Here is a 24,609-nt window from a genome sequence, read left to right as displayed (position 1 = left end):
GTGAACTGTAACGGCGTGTCATGTTTTTCAATTTTGGGATTTTAATGGAGTTTGAGGCAAAACGTTGCTGGCGATTATTGTGTGTGCGTATGTGCCTGTGTGTGTGCCTGACTTTGGTTGGCTGTTGTTTCAACCCACTCTCCGTCCACGTTTTATAGGCATTGTCACACATGGATGGGATAAAATCTGTATTTCCTGCTATTGTCATAGCCCGTGATGAAGGTACATCGCCCTTTAATTGCTTTTGGATTGCCGACCAGACCTTCATTGTATGTTTGATCCATACAATGTTAATTTTTTTCAGTGCCTGTTGACTAAGAAATTGAAAATTAGATAATGTTATTACTGGTAGGAAATTTCGTTAGATAGACATCCACCCAGTCCCCAAATCCTTGACAAGCCACGCCACGCTGCCCAATAGTAGAGTTTGAGGTTTCCAAATTTCCTCTTGCATATACTGGCAGACTCGTTCCTTCGGGAAAAAGAAATGGAAGTCTCGCAGTCTGGAGCCCTGTTGCCTACATTTCATTTGGCTTTGAAATTTCAGAAAGGTGCACAGAAATCTCCTCTTCCAGGAGAGGAATGTGAAAACACCTCTATAGTGACACAATTTGCTCAGATACAAGTCCCTATAGTCAATGTCAGCCATTTTAGAGGACAAAAACAGAAGAAGTATTTTTTTTGACTGGAAGGGGAATTTAAATGTGGAATTTGGTACTACAGTGGGAAGGGACTGAAACAAGAAAAGAATACTTGGTAGAATAATCATTCTCACTGACTATCCTAACGAAAAGTGATAATGGCAGCACATTCCATTTCGTCAGATCACTTTTAATTTCTCGAATTAATTTATTATAGTTTGTGGGAAACAGTTGTGTAATTTTATGCGTAAGAATAACCCCAAGACATCTGAATCCCTGCTTAGATCTTTTAAAATAGACCAAGTCATACAATTGGGAGGGCCAATCCCCGACTATCATCATGGCTTCCGATTTATTGTATTAACCTTGAAGCCTGACAGCAATATACTCATTTAGACTCTGGATTAGGGCTGGTACAGAGGTAATTGGGTTTTCTAAGAATAATTCAATTCAATTCAACTCAACTTTATTTGTATAGCGCCAAATCACAACATACATTGTCTCAAGGCGCTAAACATACTGTAGTTGTTTATTTGGTAGAATAATAATGATAATAATAATAATAATTCACTCAATTACAATAGGTCCTCACTCTGACTTAGTCAGTGGAGCTCGGGCCCTAATAATAATAATAATGGGTTTAGATCCTGTAGCTCTGGAGATACACTAGGAGAGAGAGAAAAAAGATATAAGTAAAATATAATCTGCGAAAAGTTCTAGTTTGTGTTGCTCATTTCCTTCATCAGATATCCCCTTTATGAGGGGGTTAGCTCTTATTAATTCAGCCAGCGGTTCAACGTTGAGTGCGAACAAGGATAGTGATAGGGCATCTCCCTGGCGTGTGCCACGTCCCAGAGGTAAGAATTCTGAGCAATGTCTATTTGCCCTTAGTCTAGATCTAGGATTTTTATATAATATTTTAATCCACTTTACAAAATGTATCATTAAAGCCCATATAGCTGAGAGTCTGTTCTAAAAAGGTCCAATCGACCCTATCAAAGGCCTTCTCAGCATCTAGCCTGAGAAGCACTGACAAATTTTATACTAATTTTACAGTGCAACATATGAAATATACTGCACTTTATAACCTTTTTACAGATTCTTGCACCTATACTTAATCTTAGACAACTGTTTGACTGATGGCTATTTATTCCAAATCTTCGCTTTCGCTTTATGTTAGCTTGACAAACAGTGAACTCTCTGATGGTGTCTCATCCATTAAAAGCATGGTCACAGTAGCCTTTTAATCAGTGACAGTTTGGAGTGAAAGCAATTCCAATTGAATCACCAGACTTTATTTTATTCATCAGTGTAAAGACCACTCTGGAGATCAGACAGTTTTCTTTAGTATCACCCGTATCATGGTAATACGGTTTTAAGGAGCAATGGTTTGATCAGTGGGAAAAATACTGTATCTTACCTTTGTGGATGAATCCACTGCTGCACCTCTGTCCAGCAGCTCCTGGACCAGGTCCACATGGCCCTCCTTGGCTGCCAGGTGCAGTGCATTAAGACCATTCTGGGAAAAAAAACAGGGAGGATAGGTACGTTAGCCCCAAAAAGTATGAGGACAGATCCAAATGGAAAGAGAAGGGTTTACCTTCTCCTCCAGGTCCATAACAATCTGAGCCCTTTATTTCTCTGCTCCCATCATTTGATCATGTGAGCGGCTGCCCTAAAGGACTGAAATGCCCTGAAGGAGTGAAATATCAAAGCTGGCTATCAATGTTGGGTTAGATGGTGTGCTATGTTATGTTGTTATGGGGCAGAGCCAGTCCTGGGTATGATGTCATAAATAGTTTGTGTTTGTGTGCGTGTGTGTTTGTGTGTGTGTGTGTGTGTGTGTGTGTCGTCAGATCAAACAAACAACACTACCTGTTGACTATTCAGTAGCTATTTCACTTCTCCATTCAGGGTTGCGGGGGGGTAGGATCTACTGTAATCCCAGCTGACATTGTGCAAGAAGCGGAATACATCCGGGACATGTCCGCAGGGCTGATGTGAGCCAAACAAAACATTCACACTCACATTCACATCTTTTTTGTTGATGAAGGTGATGAATCCAATGTAAATTAAAGCTGCAAGCAGCTGTGTGCGGGCCCTTTCACATGCAACGTCGGGGTCTGTCGTAACTTGGCATGTAGAGATTTCACTTCCCTGTGACTTCAATTGAAAATTGCCAACTTTCTGTTGTGTTCAGGTCATGGCAACATGGACCCTTTTTCAAGGCTGGAGGTGATACATTTGACCCTGAAATTTCATACATGTAGGTGAAACGGTAATTTCTGAAAATTTGTAGGGGGCGCTATGGAGCCATTTTGCAATACACAAGCCCAAAATCCATATCAGATTAAACTATCCATTGTTTGTAATGTGTGTGCCAAGTTTCGTGCGTGTTGAAACATACCTAACCCCTTAAAAACCATCTTCCTGTTTCATGGGGAATCAGGCATCCCCACAGCCACGCCTCTCAACTTACACTAAAACCTTGATTATCTTTAAATCAGTAAGGACCTTTCTATAAGTTGGCCAAGTTGGAGGTGGATCTGATTAACCACTTAGGAGGAGTTCGTTAAAGAACGACCTCTTCAATTAGTCATAAAGGAGCCCAAATTTGCACACTTAATGCAAAATGGCCAACTTTCGGTGGGCAAAGCTAATGCCACCCAGAGGCTTTTTTGTAGGTCATCACATGATACATGTGCCTACTAAATTTGGTTCATCTACATCAAATTTAAAGGTGGGGGTCGTGACTTTGAAATGTTGCAGGGGGTGCTATTGAGCCATTTTGACTGAATATTGCTTAAATTTATTTTGGGACATCAGGAATTGCCACTGTCGGGATGCCTTCCAAATATCGTGAGCTCCTACGCATCCCAAGTCCCTAAAACACATATTCGTATTTGATAATAATAATAATAATAATAATACTTTATTTGTCGGCGTCTTTCAAGACACCCAAGGACACCTTACAAAACATAAACAAGACATTAATAAAAGCACAGCACTTTTAGTAATGTCTTGTTTTCATGTCTTGGCTGTTACCATGGCAAACAATGCATCGCCATGGCAACAGCATTCATTACATCATCAAAACTTTCATGACATAACATCATCAACGTCTCACAACTAAGCAGACCAAATTTGAGGTGGATCTGGTGAAATTGCAAGGCAGAGGACATAATAGTACAAAACTTGTAACTTCCTCTTGCCAGTAGGTGGTGCTATTTCATGGTTCAATATTGACCTGTAAATGTGATGAAGTCAGGACTGTTATCATTTCTGAGAAATTTGGTGAAGATATGATCATATATGATCGAGTTATGACAGTTTGATGTTTCATGACGGCACCTCCATGAAACAACACTGATTTTTCTACATGACATCAACAAATTGTTTGAGCTTTTCTGAGCAAATTTGAGGTGGATCTGGTCAACCTGTAACAGAGAGGACATAAAAGTATAAAACATGTCACTTCCAGGTAGCGCTATGGCGTTCAGTCAATAATGACATGTAGATGTGTTGAGGGTGGGACCGTTATCATGCCTGAGAAGTTTGGTTCAGATGTACCTTTGATTAAGAGCAACTTCCTGTTTCACGGCAAAACATCAAAATTTTACACACCTTCACGGCCACACCCTTTGCCAGACACTCAAGCTTTGAGTATCGTTTGATCCCATAGGTTTTGAGATGACACACGAAATTTGAAGTCGCTTGTGTGAAATTTGTTGGAGGAGTTTGTTAAAGTATGAAATGGTTACAATAGGCTTTTTTGTAGGTCAAGACAGGACACTTCTGCCTCCCAAACTTGTACATGTCGGATTAACACAGTCTAGGGGCTTTTCTTTAGGGGGCGCTGTAAAACCATTTTGCCTCGCTTATTCGCGAACACCATTAAAGACGGAATTTTTTGTCGAGTCTGAATTTTTGGCAAAGTTTCATAAAAATCTGAGCATGTTTAGGCCTCCAAAAGTTAAGTCGTTACAAGAGTAACAATAATCATTGCGATTACAATAGGGCCTTCGCCAGCCTCCAGGCTGTTGGAGCTCGGGCCCTAAATATTTAATATCTTACATGAAAAATACTATTTTAGGTCACTTTTTAACAACCACAAAGACTCTCTAGACATTCTACCTGAGATCTGGTGTCTGGGCATTGCTGATTGTTTCCACATTCATGTTGTGTTTTTTGGTCAGCCTTTCAAAAGTTAGCTTAAAGTGTACTGTTTGTGTGAGTGGGATTAACACAGCTTTGAGAAAGACATATAAACAGGCACCCAAAATATCTTCAAGGGCACAAGCGATCAGGGCACATCAAATGATAACAAAGATGTCTCCAAGCAACACAGACACAACAGCAAATGATACATTTCCACCCCATGTGACTTTTGTTTACTGGAGTCCTCATTGTGGCCGTTGCCAGCACAAGGTTGCTTACAATGGCTGGAATGTCAATGGGCTAATAGGAGACTAGATAATGACTAGAACTAAATAAAGAAACCTCCTCCCCTATGGAAATAGACATGTTATATATAATAATCATAAAGATAATATTAATAATAATAATGTTTGTGTGTGTGTATGTGCACAGATTGGATTGGAGGGGGGCAAAATTAGTACATTAGAAATTACAATAATGAATTCTGTGGTATGTTAAAGAATTTATTGAAATTATGAGCTTTCGAAAATAGCATTCACGTTTGTCAACCTATTATGCCAAATGTTCCACATCTGAATGATCTAATGATGTGAGACGAATGAGCCACCCAGGATTTCCACCATCTTTGTGCAGAGTTACAGTGGGTCAGCAAGACTTTTTTCCCGAGTTACATTAGTACTAACACTCAAGGAAATGTTCTGTAATTAATTATGTAAGTATGTAAATGAGATGTGAGTGGGTGTTGTGAACGATGCATGTTATGTTGTTTATCTCTTACCTGATTGCTGGTGCTGATGTCCACTCCCCCTTTCAGATATTCCAAAACCTTGTCAATGTTCCCTGCCCTCGCTGCTCGCAGGAAACTGGTGTTACTGTCCGACTAGAAGAGACAGAGATGAAATACATTTTAGAATAGAAAAATGTAATAGTACCACACTGTGCCTGAATGAGTCATTCTTTTCCTTTATTTCTTATATCTCAGTTATAATTATATAAGTCAGATTTTGACCAAGCAAAAACTTATTTGAAAACAAATGCAAAAGAGAAGCGTGTTTTCTGAAAGTTAACAGTTATAAATATCTAAATATCTAATTAAGTCTGTTCACATGTCTAAAGGTAACGCACACAACTAGAACCTTGACCCCAGCAAATAATTAGTCATTTACTACGCTCCATTGTTACAGATCCTACTGTTGATGCAGAATTTTATTCTTTCTCATGTTGATATCACCTCAAGTAATTATGACACGTCGTACACTGTACGACGTCCCACAAAAGATCCATTCTTGGACCTCTTTCATATTCATATACTTCAGCTTTGATCAATCAACATAAAAACCTAACTACATAGCAATGCAGATGATACACAACTCTACATAAGAGTTTCTCCTGATAGCACGAGCACTTTAGATTCACGCTGTTCAATCAGAAATTTGAAAGATATCAAAGTCTGGGTGACACAAAATATCTTGCAGTTAATCAGAGGAAAGACAGAAATATCAGGCATATCATGCCTTACAAATCTGAACATATCACTCCATTAGTGAAACGTCTTCACTGGGTTACCAAAATTACTTGTAAGGCTTTGGTCTAAAAAGATATCAGTTTTCCTGGTCTAAAATATACAGTAACAGACCATTCATTGCTTATTTTTCTAACTTGCAGTTTGTACCAACAGCATTTTCTATAAAGATTAATAATTTTTTGCTTGGTAAGTTGACCAACAACCTTTAACTTGAAGCCTTTATCAAAATGACCTTCACTAGGTCTTATGTTAAGTGAACAATAATGGACATAATGACGATCAATCTTTTCTTAAAGTGACATTGAGAAGAATATTGACATATTATCTGCAAAAATGGTGCATCTATGATTAAACCTTTTTCCAGGTGCACAGTAATGGTGCACAAGAGACATACAATAATGTGTATGTCTCTTGTTGGGAAAGGCAATGTCTCCTTGTCTGTGTTTGGGTGCCAAGGGAGCTGAAGTTGGAAACCGACCAGGACTGTAAGGAGGCAGAATGATTCAGCATTTTCATCTTGGTGCCTTCACTAACGCTAAAACCTGGCTTATATACAGCTTGCTCAAAGCTCTCAGCTGTCTGCTCTTGCTGTGGAAAAACACTGGGTGATGCTTATTTTTACTTCAGTCAGACTGCGCTACAGAGAGGTCAGAGGTCAGATACCAAAATACTTCAGCAGATGTTTTTTGTCTCTCATTGGCTACAAAGGTCATGTTTTAAGCCCTGCCTTAACCTTCATCACTTGTAAACCTGCCCTCATTTTGTCAGAGATCAGAGAAAAGGATGCCGCACTGATGATGTTCAAAACGAGCGCTGACACTGCGGCACTGATTTCTACACTTCAGGCACATACAACAATACAATACAGCTTTCCAGTTGCTGCAGAGAACTTCAATGCATCACAGTCACACTCACACTGCTGGAGCTTTCTGCAGCACCGGCAGAATCACCTAAAAAGCCCACGCAGCTTTTGGAAACTTTTGTAGATTTACATTAAAGAAAAGTAAAGAAAGAAAGAAAGAATTGCATCCATGGGGTCCTTATTGAAAATTAAAACAGTGGCGAAAATGGTACCTGATTAGCATTCATCTTTTATCTGGTATGGGGGCCCTGGAGCAAAAATGATTTGGGGGCACTGACTGACCACAATGTAATATGAACCGTTAGACCCTGGCAGTTCCCTACTTAGTCCTTTTGCTGTTCCAACCTTGCTCCTTAAATGGCATCAGCATCAGAACTTTTTCATTAGTTACGTTTAGTTTTGATGAAGTTAGGCAAGCTGTTTGACCTGATTCAAGTCATTGTGCTAAGCAAGGATGAACAGGTCCTTGTGTCTGTGCTACGTGCAGAGAAACAAACCTGATCTCAGTCTTCTTATCTGACTTGTGGGTTACACAGCTCAAAGAAAGACTTTCCAAAATGTCAGAGTGTTACTTTAATGATCAAAATGAAGGGCCTGATCCCTTGCACTGAAAGAACACAACTCTAAAGTAGACTACAGCGTCTCGGCACCACAAAACTATTAACCGTCAGGACAAAAATGCTGTTCAATGTACCGGGACTGACATGTATCAGTTCCACAGAAAGGCAGGTATTTTATCACATGCGCCCTGGTGTCAGACAAGAATGGGTTGTATATTTGTATTTTTCTCTCAGGAACTTAAAATTACACACACTTTTGTGCATTTGCCTGATAAACCCCATGATTTTGGCAAACTTTTACTTTTTATTGATATATTTACAGAGCTGGTATTGTGTTCTGTCAGCATATTTTTCTACTGTCCCAGTAGAATGTTATATGTAATTCATAATTACAGTTTTCATAACTTAACCTTTTTTTTTACATACCTATTTCCTAATTAACAAACTATTCAATGTAGTGCTAGTTGTGGTGGAAAAGTTAGCAGATATAAAGTACAAGAGGTAGTAATACATCTGACCCTACTCTATTTAAAAATTGCATTATATTGCTTATATCATTATATGATAGTATATTAGCATTATGTCATTATTATCGTACATTAATATTATATACTATATCATTATTATTTATGAACATAAATATTCCATGTGTGCCATTACTGTTGAGTGGGTGTAAATATATTATACTGCAGAAACATTATACATCGTGGGTGATGTAGAGGTAAAGTAGCTCACCCCAGGCCGCATGACGATGTGTCCTTGGGCAAGACACTTAACCCTCAATGCTTGTTCTGGTTCTTCCAGCAGTGTAAGAATGTGGTAGAAAAAATTGCACTGTGAATAGCAGCGCTGTGTGAATGGGTGAATGTGAGTTGTCCTGTAAAGCGCTTTGAGTGGTCTATATGACTAGAAAAGCGCTACATAAATAAAGTCCATTTAACATTACATAACACTATAAACTGAAATAAAGCAGTACTGTATGTATGTTGTACTAATTATTTACTTCTTTACCTTTATATAAATATACTATAGCCCACACATCACAGCAACAGGATTTCTTTAACACATGTAGTTACACAATTCTCTCATGAATTCTAATATATTGTTGCATCGTATATATTTTAAATCAGTTTTTGATGTATAATGATACATGTGTATCTGTATAATTTGTAATTTAATTTAGTCATATATGTAATTCAATTTGTTCCTAACTGTCTGTCCAACCTCTTCGTCTGCAATTTTGTCTTCTTAGACATGAATTCATCTATTACATCATGAAAAACAGACAAACAAAAAAAACTCACAGTAAAACAGAAAATTCTACACTGCAAATGTCATGCAGCCTCTCACAGAGTAAGCATTGTTTTCCAGGGGCACTGCACAATGCAGCCATTACCACAATCAAGTCTGTCTGACGATACCCTCACATCCTCCTCAGAGCTGTAGAGTCATATTTTGCAAGACATTGCCTTAATCATCCTTTCGTGACTGACAGGTTGCTATAGTGACACTTCGACCAATAAGACAAGTGGAGCTTTTTAAATGGGGAAAACAAATGACTAAACTTTAGAAAGAAAGAGAGAATTGTGGCAGTGAGCTCCTACAGAAAAAGTTGTATAACTCCTGGTTATAAGCAGCTTTGTCTGTTTGTCACTCTTTGATAAATGTGCAGTGCAGTATATGAAGGTCGTGTTCTGTTGAGTTGGCAAGAAATTATTCTAAAAGTAAATAACGGAACTTTTGAAGCATGAAGGTCGTTTGCCACAGCTAGAAAGGAACACTTCAGAATGGAGTCAGAATAAGTGAAATACAAAATAGGCGTGATAAATCAACATCATATATTAAATATTTCCACATATAATCGTCTCATATGAGCCCTGTTGCAGGCTGTTCCTGCTTGTGTCTAGAACACATTATTACTTCAAGACTTGCCAAGCGTGACAAAGCACCGTCCTGAAGCTCCTCTGCCAACACATTTACATCAAACATTAATTTACAACGTCACTGTCGTCATCTGTTGAGTGTGAGGAGCGGCATCAATAATACACAACCGTCCCCTGAACCGTCCCTAACTCACACACACACACACACAATCACACACTGTAAGAGATAGGTGCCCATGGAGGCTGGGAGCATCCTCTCCCCTCCCAGTTACCACGGAGACAAGCACTGCATGCCCTCTCTGGAGGTAGCCATGACAACATAGCTTTCTGTCTGTCAGCAGAGCTAGCTAAGTGAGCACAGACAAACATATGAGAGGCATTGTTTCGTTTGGCACTGTCTAGAAGGGCATTAGTGTGTCACTCATATGTAAGATTTAATTGTTAGAAGGGATCTAACTACTGCTCACACCTTCATTAGAGGGATAGTTCAGTGATTTTCAGAGTCCTAATGGAGCAGATGGAACCACCGAAAAACGTATTTTTCGCCACATTTTTGAAAGCTTTCCTAAAAAAAATATCCCAGATTTTTTTTTTCAAGCGTACTTCGGCCATGTATTACTACACCAGCGTATCACTCCGCAAATCAGCTGTTTGACTCTCTATTAGGTAACATGTTAACTATGCATAAGTACCTTATACAACCCCACTTCAAAATCACTGAACTATCCCTTTAAGATTTGTTTTGATTATTAGATTGAATCATGTTTTCATAGGCAACCGCTCTTTGCACAAATGCTTAAACAAGACAAAAAAAACTAAACTCAAGAGCACCTTACTAGCCTTTTTTTCCAGAGCTTCCAGAGCATCTCAACAGCCCAAGCCTTACAAGTAAAACAGTTTGCTCAGAAGTCCTAGGGACTTTTTGAATATGTCAAAGTTTAACCATGAAAACAGTTGTCTGACTAAATAATTTCAAAGGTCAATGAGATGCATTTATGCAAATTAAATCAACATTTTTCTTCTTGAAGGACATTTCCGTCCATCCATCCAACGCCACACAGATGTCTCTGGGGGCCCGGGGAGTCAAGTTTGAACCCAGACCTCTTTTCTGTGAGGCAATAGCATTGGCCACTTCATCATCCTGCTGCCCTACCCCAGAGTGATATAAATCATATAAATTTATAAATAGTCTACAAATACCTGATTGGAGTTCATAATCCTCAAACTGACATAACTGGAACGATAGTCAGTCTTGATACATTCACATTCCCTGTGATTTCATTGCCTTGATTACTATGACGATCAATGTCACCTGACCTGCATACGGCGGCACCAGCCCTTGGAGGACTGCTTTAAGCCAATCACAACTGACGCTGTGGACCTGTTAGCAAGTCAATCAGTGCAGAACCTGGAGGATTATTTGTTTCAGCTAAATTTAGAACTAAATACATGAGGGAGAAACATTCACGTAGTGGTTTCATAAACCTCTCCATATAGCTACATTATTTATGTAGGCTGTTAATGTTAGTTTAGTACATAAACATTATGTACAGAATATTATGAAAGAGACAACACTACTTTATTACTCTGTATAATGCATTTCTATACTGTTCCGAAATAGATCACATTATGTGAAACATTACAATTTTTAAAAAATGATATGTATTGCACTGAACAGCTATTTAAATATATTTCTTTTTCATATAATTTGAAGTATTAACTTCTCAGGGTGAAAATTACAATTCTAAGGAAAACAACATTTACAAGTTGTATTCACCGCTGTTTAACTCATACAAAGGAGGATATAGGGACTTTAGAGGTGCACATGACTATTTGAGAAGGGGTCAACGGTCATAGGTCAAGACGTAGGGCTCTTTGGAAAAGATCATGTCTAAAAACAGAGGGTGTGTGGGATGTGTCACAAAGTTGCACAAACATAACACAGGCAGTAGTGTCCAGAATACTATAAACAAACTCAACTGATTTCACAGCCAGCGAACAAATGTGATGATCATAAACATAACCTGAACTCTATAGCAGTTTATTACTGTAATAATCAGTGAGTGTAACAGTGTTATTACTATGTGAAGGACGTGGATATGTTTGACTTCGTCACAAGCACACACAAACACTACCTCGCTCAGAGACAGTCTCACTGTTTGACCACCTCAGTGATGAAGCTCAGCTTCATTTCTCACACTGCTTTGTGATTTCACTTACTTTTCTCTTCACATCTTGTCTTATTCATCCCATCAGATATTTAACTGGAACCTGTTCTGCAATGGGTCACCACAGGCTGACAGGCCTCGGCCTCCTCCCACCTTCACATGGATGCAGGTGAAATATGCACTGCAACTTTTTCAACGTCTTGGAATGCGACATGAGAGCTTTTTGACAGTAAGATAAATATAAAGGTGAGATTAAGACCTAAAAGACCTTGAGTATATTCTGAATTGAACTTTGCTTTGGCAAAATGTAACTCCTCCAGGAGCCTGTCTGTTCTCTGAGGCAGAACTAATAGTGTCAACAGTCGGTACACTACTTCACCACGGAAGACTACTATGTGAGTATACTAGCTGCAAGGACAGTGGTCATGGATTCACTAAGTTAGCCGGACACATTCCAGCCATCAAACTGAGGAAGCTGATATGAAGGTGTAAAACTTGTAGGATGAGTGTGGCTGCTATGTAACCAGATGGGAGGTGTTGGCGCGATGGAGGGCAGGAAAGTGCAGCCCAACCTGGATGCCATAGACTTCCTCGAGGCAAACTTCCATGGTATTTGTGTATATGTTTGTCAAGAATGTGTTGACTTGACTTTGTAATGTCCAAACGGTTGATTCCCATGTGTTTAAAACCTACAATTTGACCCAAAGCAGTAGCTTCAGTAGTTATGGCCAACATCGTTCTCTTGGCTAAGATGCATTTTTATAACAGTTTCCAAACAAGAGGCATGTCCATATGTTTTTGCTTAGTTATGAACAACAAATCTTGTGATACCAGATATAACAGCTTCTTTGAATGAAAACTGAAAAAACTGACCCTGCTCCCCTAGTTGCTCAAAATATATTTATGTGTTAGAATTCTGCTAAATGCCTAGTTTATAATTGGAGGATATGAGGAAACAAGTATCTCAAAAAAGGCTTTAGGACAAGAACCAGCTTGAGAAATGTTGTTGTCCCACTGACATATATTTTTATACCACAGGAAGGGTAAGACATACAGACTCAGCAGCAGGCTAAGTGAGTGATATTTTTTGCCTTATATTCCCAGTTGCAGCACAGCAGCAGTGGCGTGCTGCTTAAGTCATTACGCCGCTTTTCAAATTAGCCACTAGAGTCCACATGCTACTGTGCAGACACACTTTAGGAATAAAAATGTCACACTGGCCTTCAAAGGGAGTGGAGAGGGAACAACATTCCTTGCCATAGCACAGCATTTCCATAAAAAAACACTTCTGAAGATGCTCAAGCCCTAAACATTGGTAACTTGTCAGATTTACACCTACAGTATTGCAAGGTACAAATCGGTACTGATTCATGAGTTATACCGGTAGAATATAGTTTTCTTTGAGACCAGAGAAATGTATCACTTCTATGCAAAGGAAGCTAATGCCTGCCAGTTGAGCAGCTCGCCAGTGACAGCTACACAGAACACTGCGTCAAGACTTGTGACCAAAATAAAATAACTCAGGATTTTAAAGCAACACCTGACACCAACTTCAAGTGCATCAAAGTTCTCAATTAAAAAAATGTTACTCAAATCCAACAAATTCCTAAAATAACTTTCAAAAAAGAGTGTCCAAGTTGCCAGAAATTGCACTGTCTGGGCTGCACCTGCCAGTGTAAGCTCTTACCACCGTCAGTGGAGGCTGCACAGGAAAATGCTCCACGCAGTAGTAGTCTGACGCAGGATTCTGGTCCAGGTCAGACTGACTCCCGGCTGTCCTCAGGCCCTTGTCTGAGCCGCACACCTTCCACATGGCCGTGTTGCCCATGATGCAAGGTATTCAGGTCTATCCCATCAGAGCGTGAAGGAATCTAAGTGAGCATTTAATGAGCCTGATTATCCACTTCCCCAACCTTCCCCCTTAAAACCTTACTGGCTACCATGCGGGGGAGGTGACCCCCTTAGTCCAAGCCAGACCTCCCTTCCCTTCAGTCTCAGCAGAGCTTCCGTCCCTATTAACCACTTGACTGGGCTTGTGTCCTGTTACTACTGGCAGCACAGTACTAGCTCTTCACAGTTGCTAATTCCAACTCCCTGTCTATTGACCAACATCTCCCCCGAACTCCACCACCTCCGATCCCTGCTATTTTTACACCCACCAGCCTAGCTATGCATGGAGAGAGAGAGAGGGGAGAGGGTGGTCGGCACAGGCCGGCATGCCAAAACAGAAAAGGGGAGGGGCCACCACGGACACTAAGGACTGATATGAGACCAATATTTTCAGCTCATATGCAAGGTTTCAAATTAAGCATGTGCTCCAAAAGATTCCTGACATCTAAAATTCAAATTGAAAACCCCTCCCAGAGGTGAAGTAGGTAATTTTATTGGCCTGGCCCATGGTTAAATATTTTCACTTTTATGTTTAATTAAGAAACTGAGCAAGTAAAGTAACCATTTTGGTGAAAGTATTTTCTAGAATTCAATCTTAATTGTTTATTTATCATATTGCAAATATTTTCATTATTTTATTTTTGTGTCAAGATATAGGTGCACTAACAAGCTTTTCCCGGGGCATATAACATGGTTTTCGTCAGCAGATGGAGTTCGCATAGTTGTCATGGAGATGCATCTGTTAATATTAGCTCACTTTTAGCACTTTGTGTAGGGTTCAAGGTTAAGCATGAAATATCATTCTTCATCTTGGACACTTGTATAATGTTAAAAGCTGCAGAAAGAGAAAACTAGAAACTACCTCATTTGAAAAAAGATTGTGTTTAGGATTTAGTCATTTTTGACATGATCCATTCCAGGGCCCATTTTCCTCATTTGTCTCTCAGTGGAAAACATAAACCATATTATATTTTTGTATTATTTAATTATTGCCACATGACTGACACAATGAATGATATATGGTATCAGCTTTGAATCAAAAAGTTAAAAGTCTCAAAGTGTAGCTTCTAGTCTGAATAAATATTTCACCTTGTTGTTATTGGCCTGCAATGACAATATCACTACTTGACTGAGTTAAGTTGACATAAATATGAGTTTTACTTCAGTGAAAAAGGGGGGTGGGGTTTGTAGCACGTGGGGTGCAGTATAACAAGCAGTATAACCTGCTTCCATCTGACCTCCTGAATGTCTTCACCCCTCCTGATAACTAAGCCCTGAAAAACAGTACCGAGGAAAACCCTGTATATTCGCCACTATCCGGCATTAATGTCTTATATATTTGCACCACAGAGGCTAAAGACTACTTAAATCTACAAATATAATAATGGGTACAGGTGGTTATCATATTAGTTGACCCCTGTTGCTGACTGGTAGCAGTATACATAGTTTTTCGCATTAGTCCAGCCCCCACTGTGACTTTTCTTTTTGTCTTGTTATCACTACACCTCATGTCAGGGACTGTTTAATGGAAGCAGGCATCGTGTTTTGCTAATGCAGATCTGTGTCAGACTGTAGCCGAGAGCAGGGCTGTATTGATTCTGCTGGACTGAATGCAAATTAAAGTCACACAGACCTTTTCACTGCAATTGATTGGCTATCAGAATTAATGGTATGCTGTATAACAGAAGCTTCAGACATTGGGTTCCAACTGTTTCTACTGCACATTTCACTGTCTGTTTCATCCAGGGTTAGATGTTTGTTTGTATTTGGTCCATATGCATGTGCGTGTCCTGGCCTATTGACATCAGGGAGGTAAATGTCCCCATTCTCTTTGCAGTCTTCTGCAAAACTGAAACAATGCTCTTACTGTTGAAAATATCACCCAAACAATTCTCATTCATTGAATATGTAAGCGTAGGGAGAAAAAATTATTCTTGAGAGAGTCACAGAAACTACATGACAAAGCAGCATTGGTGTTTTCTATGAATGAATGAATACAAACTGAGTAAGCACTAGATCATCACAGTTACCATTTCTGACAAAATCACAGGAAAGACATTTCATGATAACAACTGGAAACCATCTTAACATATCCATAAAGTAGCTCCAAAACTGAGTAATGTACAATAATGAGCAATGAAATACACACTGAATGGGTTCAAACGTTTTCTTGATTGAAAACACTTCTTGGTATTAAAAAACAGATTCAAATTAGTTTAGAATTTCAACAGGTTCCTACCATTCATTCATTCATACTATACCTTAATCCATTAATATGTTTTTCCACAAACTGTATGTATTCACTTCTTTCTTCAGTAGTCCTATTAAGAGTACTGCACTATAGTCAAGACGGGCAAAGGCCAAATTATCAGTAAGCAAAATAATCAGAATGATGAACTATAATAACACGCTTTTTGCCTCGAAATAAACCCATTTGACTAAGTTAAGAGCTGCAAAACTGCTGTCAAATTTAACCTCACTTCCATCTAAAAAAATACATTATTATTACTATGAGTTCTGCGCTATGGGTTTAAAAGAGTTGATAAATAATTCCAATTGGGCTAACAAATTAGGTTACATGGCTGGTAATTTTGTGTAACTTTTAATAATTAGATACAATTCAACAAAATGGTATAATATACATGCATGTTCTCAATGAGCATATACTGTGCATACTCAGAAAATGTAAACTGGTCATCCATTTGATCAGTAACCTGAGCAACCAATCAAGTTCAATTTTAAAATACATGATCCAAGCAAGTCAGGTTAGGCTATATGACCTTCTGCAATAAAGGGGTAAAAGAAAGTGGGTTAGGTTTTCTGCTGTAGATGTAAGGTGAGAAAAATGACCTACTTCTCCAATGAAAATATCAGGTCATCTGAACTGTGGTGGGGTGGCAAGGAGTCATGTTTCACAGCCTCATCGCATACATGCACGTATGCACACATGTATGGCAAGCCTTTTGAGCATATATTTTATATCCTTGATATCAGACGTCAGGTGCCTCCACTAGTTAACTAATAAAAGCCAAAAGACTCACAAGTTCGCTAGTTGGACTGTTTCTGGACTTTACTAGTTAACAACTGCGGCCCAAAATGTCTACTAATTAACTAGTAGCACACAGTTCTAATGAGGTGTAGACAGAGGGATTTGAGGCTTCCTATTGGCTTTTCAGTACAAAATAGAAGGTATAAACCAATCAGGACTCAGGATTTTGTACATATCCCGCCTACTTCATTTGCATGTTGCACACTAGTTAACATGTTGCCCTGAGGAACTGCAACTAGTCAACTAATGGCTGCAGGGTGCCACCTACATGTTAACAAGTCAAGGCGAAAACATTCACTAGTTAACTAGTTGCCTCTTTGGATTGACTAGTGATGTGGTGCGACTGCATACATGTTAACTGGTCACTAATCATATTAGAAACAGTGGAGCGTACATGTTAACTAGTATTCAGTTTTGTTCAACTAGTACGATGGGAACGTAAACTAGTGCACCGCAAATATCAACTAGTGCGGTCAGGTTACAAAAGACCCTTACTAGTTAACTAGTGGATATTTGACCCTCACTAGTTATGTTAACTGCAACATTAGTAGTGGACTGCATGCAAATTAAGCAGACGGTACAAGAATTCTGATTGGTCACTGTTCAAACTAGATAGTACGTTGGCCAACAAGGGTCAACATGAATGCAAAAGCCACAACACGGATGCAAAAGCCACAACAGAATTTTTTTTTTAAAACGCAACAGAAGTGAGCAGTGGTCTGGATATATTATTGGTCCAGGTTGCTGGGGGAATTTCATTGCAGACGGACGGCCCGAAAGTTTGAAGAAGATAGAAGATTGAGTTCTCAGTCAAAAAGTATCATTACTGTGCATTATAAATGACTAATGATGTATGTGACACAAATGAAGTACAGGTACTTCTTACATTAATATACATGTCAATTTATTACTGTTTCTGCACCTAATTGCACAAGGCCTGTTTGAGTTGCAAAAAGACAAACAACAGGTTTGTATGTGGAATGTAGGCTAATCTATTTCAATATTATTACATTATTAAAATACCAAACCTCTGCACCTGTCTGTTTATTAGGTACACCTAGCTAGATATAGCTAAAGTAGTACCGCATCCCTGGAATAAATGTTAACCTTAGCCAGTTTAATATTATGCTTTCTGTGATCTGTTTTCAAGTGTTGGTGGTCCATCCAATATGATTGACTAAATATTAGAAACACCTCTCTCGGTAAAACTCAGTACAGTTCACTGGCAGTGGTTTTGATGTTGTGACTGATGGGGACTGCATACAGTGTATATAATTGTATATATATATATATATATATATATATATATATATATTATGTGTGTGTGTGTGTGTGTGTGTGTGTGTATTGTCATGTTGAAAGGAAAGTAACAAAAAGCAATAAAGCACATTGAAAAAAAATGATTACATATATTTGTGTTTTACTTTTAAAAAGTCAAAAAGGAAAAATACATCAAGCAGAGATTTACATCAGAATGTTTTCTGTTTTTTTATTGCTGTTTATATAAAAAAGAATCATGTTTTCCTTTGGATAGTGTAATAAGGAGCTGTCGGTATCAGCAGAGCAAGGTCTTCACTTTTTACACTTTATGCTTTTTGAACATCACTAGTTAACTAGTAAGGTCAGAAGGGCATTCAACTAGTTAACTAGTAAGCGTTTTGTCTCTAACAAGTTAACTAGTAAACATTTTGGACTGACTAGATAACTAGTGGGCTGCACGGTGGTGTAGTGGTTATCACTTTCGCCTCACGGTTCTGGGTTCGAATCCCGGTTCAAACCAATCAGGGCCTTTCTGTGTGGAGTTTGCATGTTCTCCTCGTTTGCATGTTCTCCCTGTCCTAAGACATGCAGAATTGGGTTAGGTTAATTTGAGATTCTAAATTGACCGTAGGTGTGAATGTGAGAGTGAATGGTTGTTTGTCTCTGTATGTGGCCTTGCGATAGGCTGGCGAACTGTCCAGGGTGTACCCCGCCTCTCGCCCAATGTTAGCTGGGATTGGCTCCAGCCCCTCTGCGACCCTAAAATGGATAAAGCGGTAGACGATGGATGGATGGATGGATAGTTTATTAGTAAAGTCAAAATGTCTCTCACTAGTGTCACTAGTAGGATTTTTGGACATCCCTAGTTAACTAGTACATTTTTTTAGGCTGACTAGTTAACTAGTAAAGTCAAAAGAGGCTTCAACATGTTTTTCCCTTCACTAGTTAACTAGTAAGCAATTGTATCTCTCACTAGTTAACTAGTGCAGAGAACTGTAGCTCACTAGTAAGATGAATCAAATTTTACTAGTTAACATGTGAGAGCTTTTGCAGCTCACCAGTTAACTAGTAGGACTTAGTGTTACTAGTTCAGTCTACAGGACCACTAGTGTGTCAAACAGCTGACTAGTTTGGACTTTGGTGCTACTGCATCACTAGTTATAATTCTGCTGGAACTAGTTGGACAAATGTTCCACTAGTTGCTAAGAAAAAGTGGCAATTAAGAGTTTTTGTTCAACTAGTACGACAAAATGTCCAACTAGTACAAACAAGTGTCCAACTAGTACTAGTTTCTTTCATAATGGCCATTTTTACATCTGCAAGTTTTGTCAGAGATTATATTTCAAATCACTGTCAAAGAGATGATAAAAGGAAATACTATTTTTCCCCTTTGCTATAGATTTTTTATTTTCCAAGAAAAGCCTAGACATGCTAGCAAGACTATCAAAAAGTAGCATATTAACAAGTTTGATTGTCTTTATCAATCACATGTAACAGCAGCCCACATAGAGAAGAATTATACTGTTATTGATAAGATTTAGTAAGGGCAGTTACACAGCAACAGTCACCATTAGCTGCTGGTTAGACAAGACAAAGTAAAGCCATGGGAGAAAAAAAAGTGAGTCCAACCTTTCATTAGTAATGGAAAGTGTAAGAATGGGACATGTCTACTTGGTAATCTTGGAAAAAAAAGACATTCTGAGGACCAACTATTAAGTAAACATTCACACATGTTTATATTTTGAATGCGAGCACGGAATTATTTATACCATCTCAGTTTGGTTTAGCTCCATTACTAACCAAAACAAACACAATGAGATGTGGCTTTCCAATGCGCTGTCACTTCACAGGCCTTTAAAGTTTCATTAACTGGATGTAATTTCCTTAACGTCATGTCCAATCTCCTTACTAAAGAACAGTCATCTGTCAACACATTCATCCAATTACAGAAGCCAATAAAGTAATTGCTAGATAGATTAGATAGATAATTGTCAGGCTTGCACCTGTACAGATAGACCACACAATTCCCTCAAATCATCAAGTATGAAAGTAATTAGGGCCTGTGTAAGGTGTGTAATTTTTTTTTTTCAGAAATTGCTCCCGCTACTCAGCGACAGAGGCTTGGCCCTGGGTGGGACTCTGAGGCTCCATAGCACCCCCTTATGTAATTGAGTGTTTTACGTGGCATATAGTATTTCCTAGGAATCCAAGGTACATGATTCGAGCAGTACAAAATTTCTCAGGCATGATAAGAGTCCATGTCAATATTGACCATAGGTCATGACGCCACCTACTTGCAACAGAAAGTTACAAATTGTACTTTTATGTCCTCTGACAGGAGGACATAAATGTACTAGAGGTGGACCCACACCTTTAAATTTGATGGAGATGAACAAAATTTGATTCTGTGACGGTTCGTCAGACGGCCTCTGCGTGGCTATTCGTAGATTATGAGCTAACGGCTAACAAAATTGTGAACGTCATAACTCAACCATATTTGGTCATATCTCTACCAAATTTCTCAGGAATGATAACCGTCCCGCCCTGAACAGATTCAATATTGGACACCTAATGGCAAGAGGACATTAAAAAATTACTTTTACGTCCTGTGCCTTGCAGGTTCACTGGAACAAACTAAAATTTAGTCAGCTTAGTTGTGAGACTGTTGCCATGGTGACTCACTGTTAGCCATCAAACATGATATGTTTGAGGCACTTGGGATGATCTGTGTCTCACCAAACTTGGCAGACATGTTCAGAGTGGCAACATGATATGTATGAAATTGCTCTTTTGTCTAATTGTGCCAAAATGGCTCCATAGCGCCCCCTACAACATTTCAAAATCATGGCCCCCGCCTTTAAATTTGACGTAGATGAACGAAATTCGGTCTACTGGTGTATCTCCCGCCGACCTTCATAAAAGCCTCTTGGAGCCATTAGCTCTTTACTGGGACAGGGCTGCTTCAACAGGCACGAAACATGGCACACGAATTACAAACGAGGACAGGTTCATCCGATACGAGTTTAGAGTTTGGCTGTTGCAAAACGGCTCCGTAGCGCCCCCTAGAATGCAAAAAAACCAAGCCACCCGCGCGTACGGAGTATCAGCGGCGAACGTATCTCCAGCCTGAAGTCTGTCGGTGCCACGAACTAATCGCACCAGGAAGACGGCATTTTCAAAGTAAGGAAACGGGGAAGAGAAATTCCGCGTCCCGACCGGCCGTCGTGAAACTCGGTGGATGCGTCAAAAACGGTGAGAGTGCTCGGGCCTGATTATCGCTGCTCGCAGCTTAAATTATTCTTGTGTCTGCAATGCCCCCAGGGATCTCTTCACATCCAGTCCCACACAAACACCCCCCCTCCTTCGCAGTCCCTCTGTGGGTTAGTAATCCACCAGGCAGGGCAGGCCTTGACAACAAATGCTTTTAATCTGTGCTCTACCATATGGCTCGCTGGCTGTGGGAGGGAGAGGGTTGTTCTTTAAAGCCACTTGTTTTTGTTCCTGCTGTGTGTGTGTGTGTTGGGGGGGGGTGAATGTGATGACAAGTGTGTTGACAGGAGGTGTATGGAAGGGTTTATTAGAGAAGGGAAAGGGAGGAAAGATGTTTTACTGTAGTCGTGCTACCAGCTGAAGCTAACGGCTGAACTACTGGACAACAGCTCAAATCAGATATATCGTAGGGAGGAAAAAGGGAGTACAGTCCATGTACCAGACACATGTTATGCAGTCAGTCAGTCATCCAAGCAAACACAAATCTGGGATTTAATATTTCAACATACCCCATCAAGCACATTACTGCTACATGTACACATTAATCAGTAATTAACATAAGAACATTAAGTCTCCATGAGAGATTTGTCTATAAAAAGCTCCACTATAACACAACTGCTATGGGAGAAAAAGGAAACATGAATTATAGAAGTTGGAGGCCAGTGTTGCTATGGAAACACAGCTTAGAAAAGGTTTTTGCATGGATTTTTTTCTTTAGCTCCAAATAGGAGACTTGCACAAAATAGTGTTTACTAGTTTACTGCCTCCAAATGTGTCTTGATTTCTAACCATCTCAGCCACAATGAGATGGTTCAGATACCTGGAGAAAGTAATGCCTCATAATGCCACCATTTCCTAGTTTCTATCAGTATTGTATATTCAGATTTCTCAAAACTGAGATAAGCTGTTTACATGCGCAAAACAAAACCAGGATACTCCAAAAACCAGATCATACTAATGTGCAGGTAAACACAATCATGTTGACACATTTGCTCATTCTCTCATGTAGGGAAAACAGTCTAAGAGTGGAATCCCACATGACTGGCACTCCACTATAAGGTTTGCACTGGATGGTACGATGGGCCAGATGTTGGATAATTAAGCAACTGTTGTCGTCCTGCAGCCTCTGTAAAGCCAGTCAGAGATGATTGCAGAGGACACCCTGCTGAGGAAAAACAGCACAGCTGCCGGCCTCACACACTGACTGGATTTCCATATGACACACACAAGCTCTACAGGTATACAGCAACATGTATACACACTGTACATATGTCACACATATTGCTGTAGTGACTCACTGTCATTCAACTCACACATGATTTAGATTCACGATGCCATGTCACTAACTGTGTTTACGTGTTATGTCTTTAAATGTTTGCTTCACTCAGTTATTTAAAAATCTTTTTTTACACTCATTTCAATAGGCATTCTACCGATTATACATGACTTTAAAAATACATTTAGGCTGGGAGGGTTATGTAAATGCTATCAAGTTGCACTTTGGGAAATGTAAGATGTAAGAAAATGTCTTTCATTCTACTGAGAAAATGGCAGTGCATTCTAGAAAAAGTTTGTTTGAAACTACTTCATTTGGATTAGAAAAGTGTACAGTACATGGAATATATTGCCTCAATGAAGTTGCTCCTGTAGACGTTTCCTTCACCCATTTTTGCTCAGTGATGAAATTGAATGTACAGTCGGCAACCAAATAATTTTCAAAAAACATGGGCAAAAGTATAGGGGCAAAGAAATTAAGGATATAAAGGATAAACTTTGGTTAATCTGAAAACACACGCACATATGCAAACTAGGTAGCAACACTAGTGCCTGGACCAGATCAAGTGGAGCAAATTAATCTCAGTGAGACTTTACCCACGCTCTATTTAATAACATTGGTGTGACTACAATGTTTTAAGCCTGAAAACCTCAGCTCTGAATCTCAAAAACATACAAAGAGAAGAAACCGGTGGAGGGATGATGGATCTGCCTAAAATAGCAGACCAGACACCCACAGAGCTGCATGAGAGAAGAAAAGGAGAGGAAGAATGAATATCTAGACACACACACACACACACACACACACAGACACACAAGGTAGTAGCAGTAATATAACATATATCACCTCTTGGCTTCATCTTGCTCTGCTTGGAGTTCAGTGCTTTTCAGTCTTGACATTAGATTAAAATTGTCACCTCTCATCAACACCATTTATTTCTTCCACTGCCTTCTTGTTCATGTATCTTTACTGGTTTCCAGTCATCCAGCCTAATAGACCAGGCAGAGCTATCTGTGATTGTGTACATAGCCAGAGATGGTTCTTCCCAAAAAGTAAGTGAAGTTCATTAAGACCCAAAGTAGCAAAATCTTTACATCTGTGAAAAGATGTTGAGGCAGATAGTTTTTTTCGCAGGAGTTCTCTCTCAGGCTAAGCTCCTTTGGGTGATCTTCCCCCCTTGCATAACTAAGCTACATAATCATCTGCTATACTGCACTGCACTTCCAACTTTGGACCACATCAACGTCAACACCAGTGTGTGATGCATGTTGAGTGTTTAATTTCACGTCAACAAATTGACAGACAAAACAATCCTTTCACAATCCTTTAATTTAGAAGGAAGTCAAAGATGAAACAGTCAGACCATCACAGAATGCTGGACCTTCATGACTAATGCAACAACCAACTCTCTCTCTGTACATCTATGACTAATACTACCATAATACAGTGCTATTAACCACTCTGTCTCTCTACTTCCAGGGTAGACCCTGCTGCTACTCTTTACAGTTGATTACCCTCTCTTGGTTGCCATGGCGATAGGATTGGTATCTCTCCTGAGCTGCAGTGTCCCATAGTGCCACAGCAACCAGATTATAAACGCTCTAATCCAGGATTTTGCCAATCCCAGTTCAGCATCAAACGGTGGTGCATGGTCAACATCCATGTTCCATCAGTGTGTGTGTGTGTGTGTGTGTGTGTGTGTGTGTGTGTGGTTTAAGTGAAGATTTTTAGGTGGGAGCATCATGTAGCCAAAGTGAGAACATTTCTCAGTTTGGAATAAAACCAATTATCTATTACCAGACTTTTTTTGTACTTACATTATATTAGACAACAAAGAAAAGGCTGCATAAGAGATGACATTGATCAGAAAAGACTACTGTACTGTAGTAGAATGACTGAAATACAGTCACAAACTGTGAACATGGACACAGAGTATGCAAACATTCATACAACATAATCCATCATGTCGGAAGATAGAGAAAGTGAAAGTGGGGGTAGTTGCAGAGATTAACATCTCTGCCACAAACATTTCCACCTAAATTACATCAGCTGAGCATCCAGCTGTGG

At 39.4% G+C, this 24,609-nt stretch overlaps 1 protein-coding gene across 34 annotated transcripts in view; it reads right to left on the bottom strand.

Annotated features, from left to right (window-relative positions):
* ank2b (ankyrin 2b, neuronal) overlaps nt 1–24,609 on the bottom strand; it is a 162,283-nt gene that overhangs the window by 71,556 nt on the left and 66,118 nt on the right. For 16 of the 34 annotated variants that reach the window (XM_035626260.2, XM_035626273.2, XM_035626276.2 and 13 more), the window contains exons 1-3: nt 13,485–13,907; nt 5,578–5,679; nt 2,062–2,160 (exon numbers count right to left, since the gene is read on the bottom strand). In XM_035626260.2, coding sequence (XP_035482153.2) covers nt 2,062–2,160; nt 5,578–5,679; nt 13,485–13,625 — 342 coding nt within the window. In that variant the 5' untranslated portion in view covers nt 13,626–13,907. Of the gene's footprint in view, nt 1–2,061; nt 2,161–5,577; nt 5,680–13,484; nt 13,915–24,609 lie in introns of those variants that run through there. The other 18 variants (XM_035626289.2, XM_035626288.2, XM_047328879.1 and 15 more) reach the window with 7 other exon arrangements.

Source organism: Scophthalmus maximus, chromosome 2 (genome assembly GCF_022379125.1).
Source record: "Scophthalmus maximus strain ysfricsl-2021 chromosome 2, ASM2237912v1, whole genome shotgun sequence".
Taxonomy (NCBI): Eukaryota; Metazoa; Chordata; class Actinopteri; order Pleuronectiformes; family Scophthalmidae; genus Scophthalmus; species Scophthalmus maximus.
This window is presented reverse-complemented; position numbering and strand designations above follow the sequence as displayed.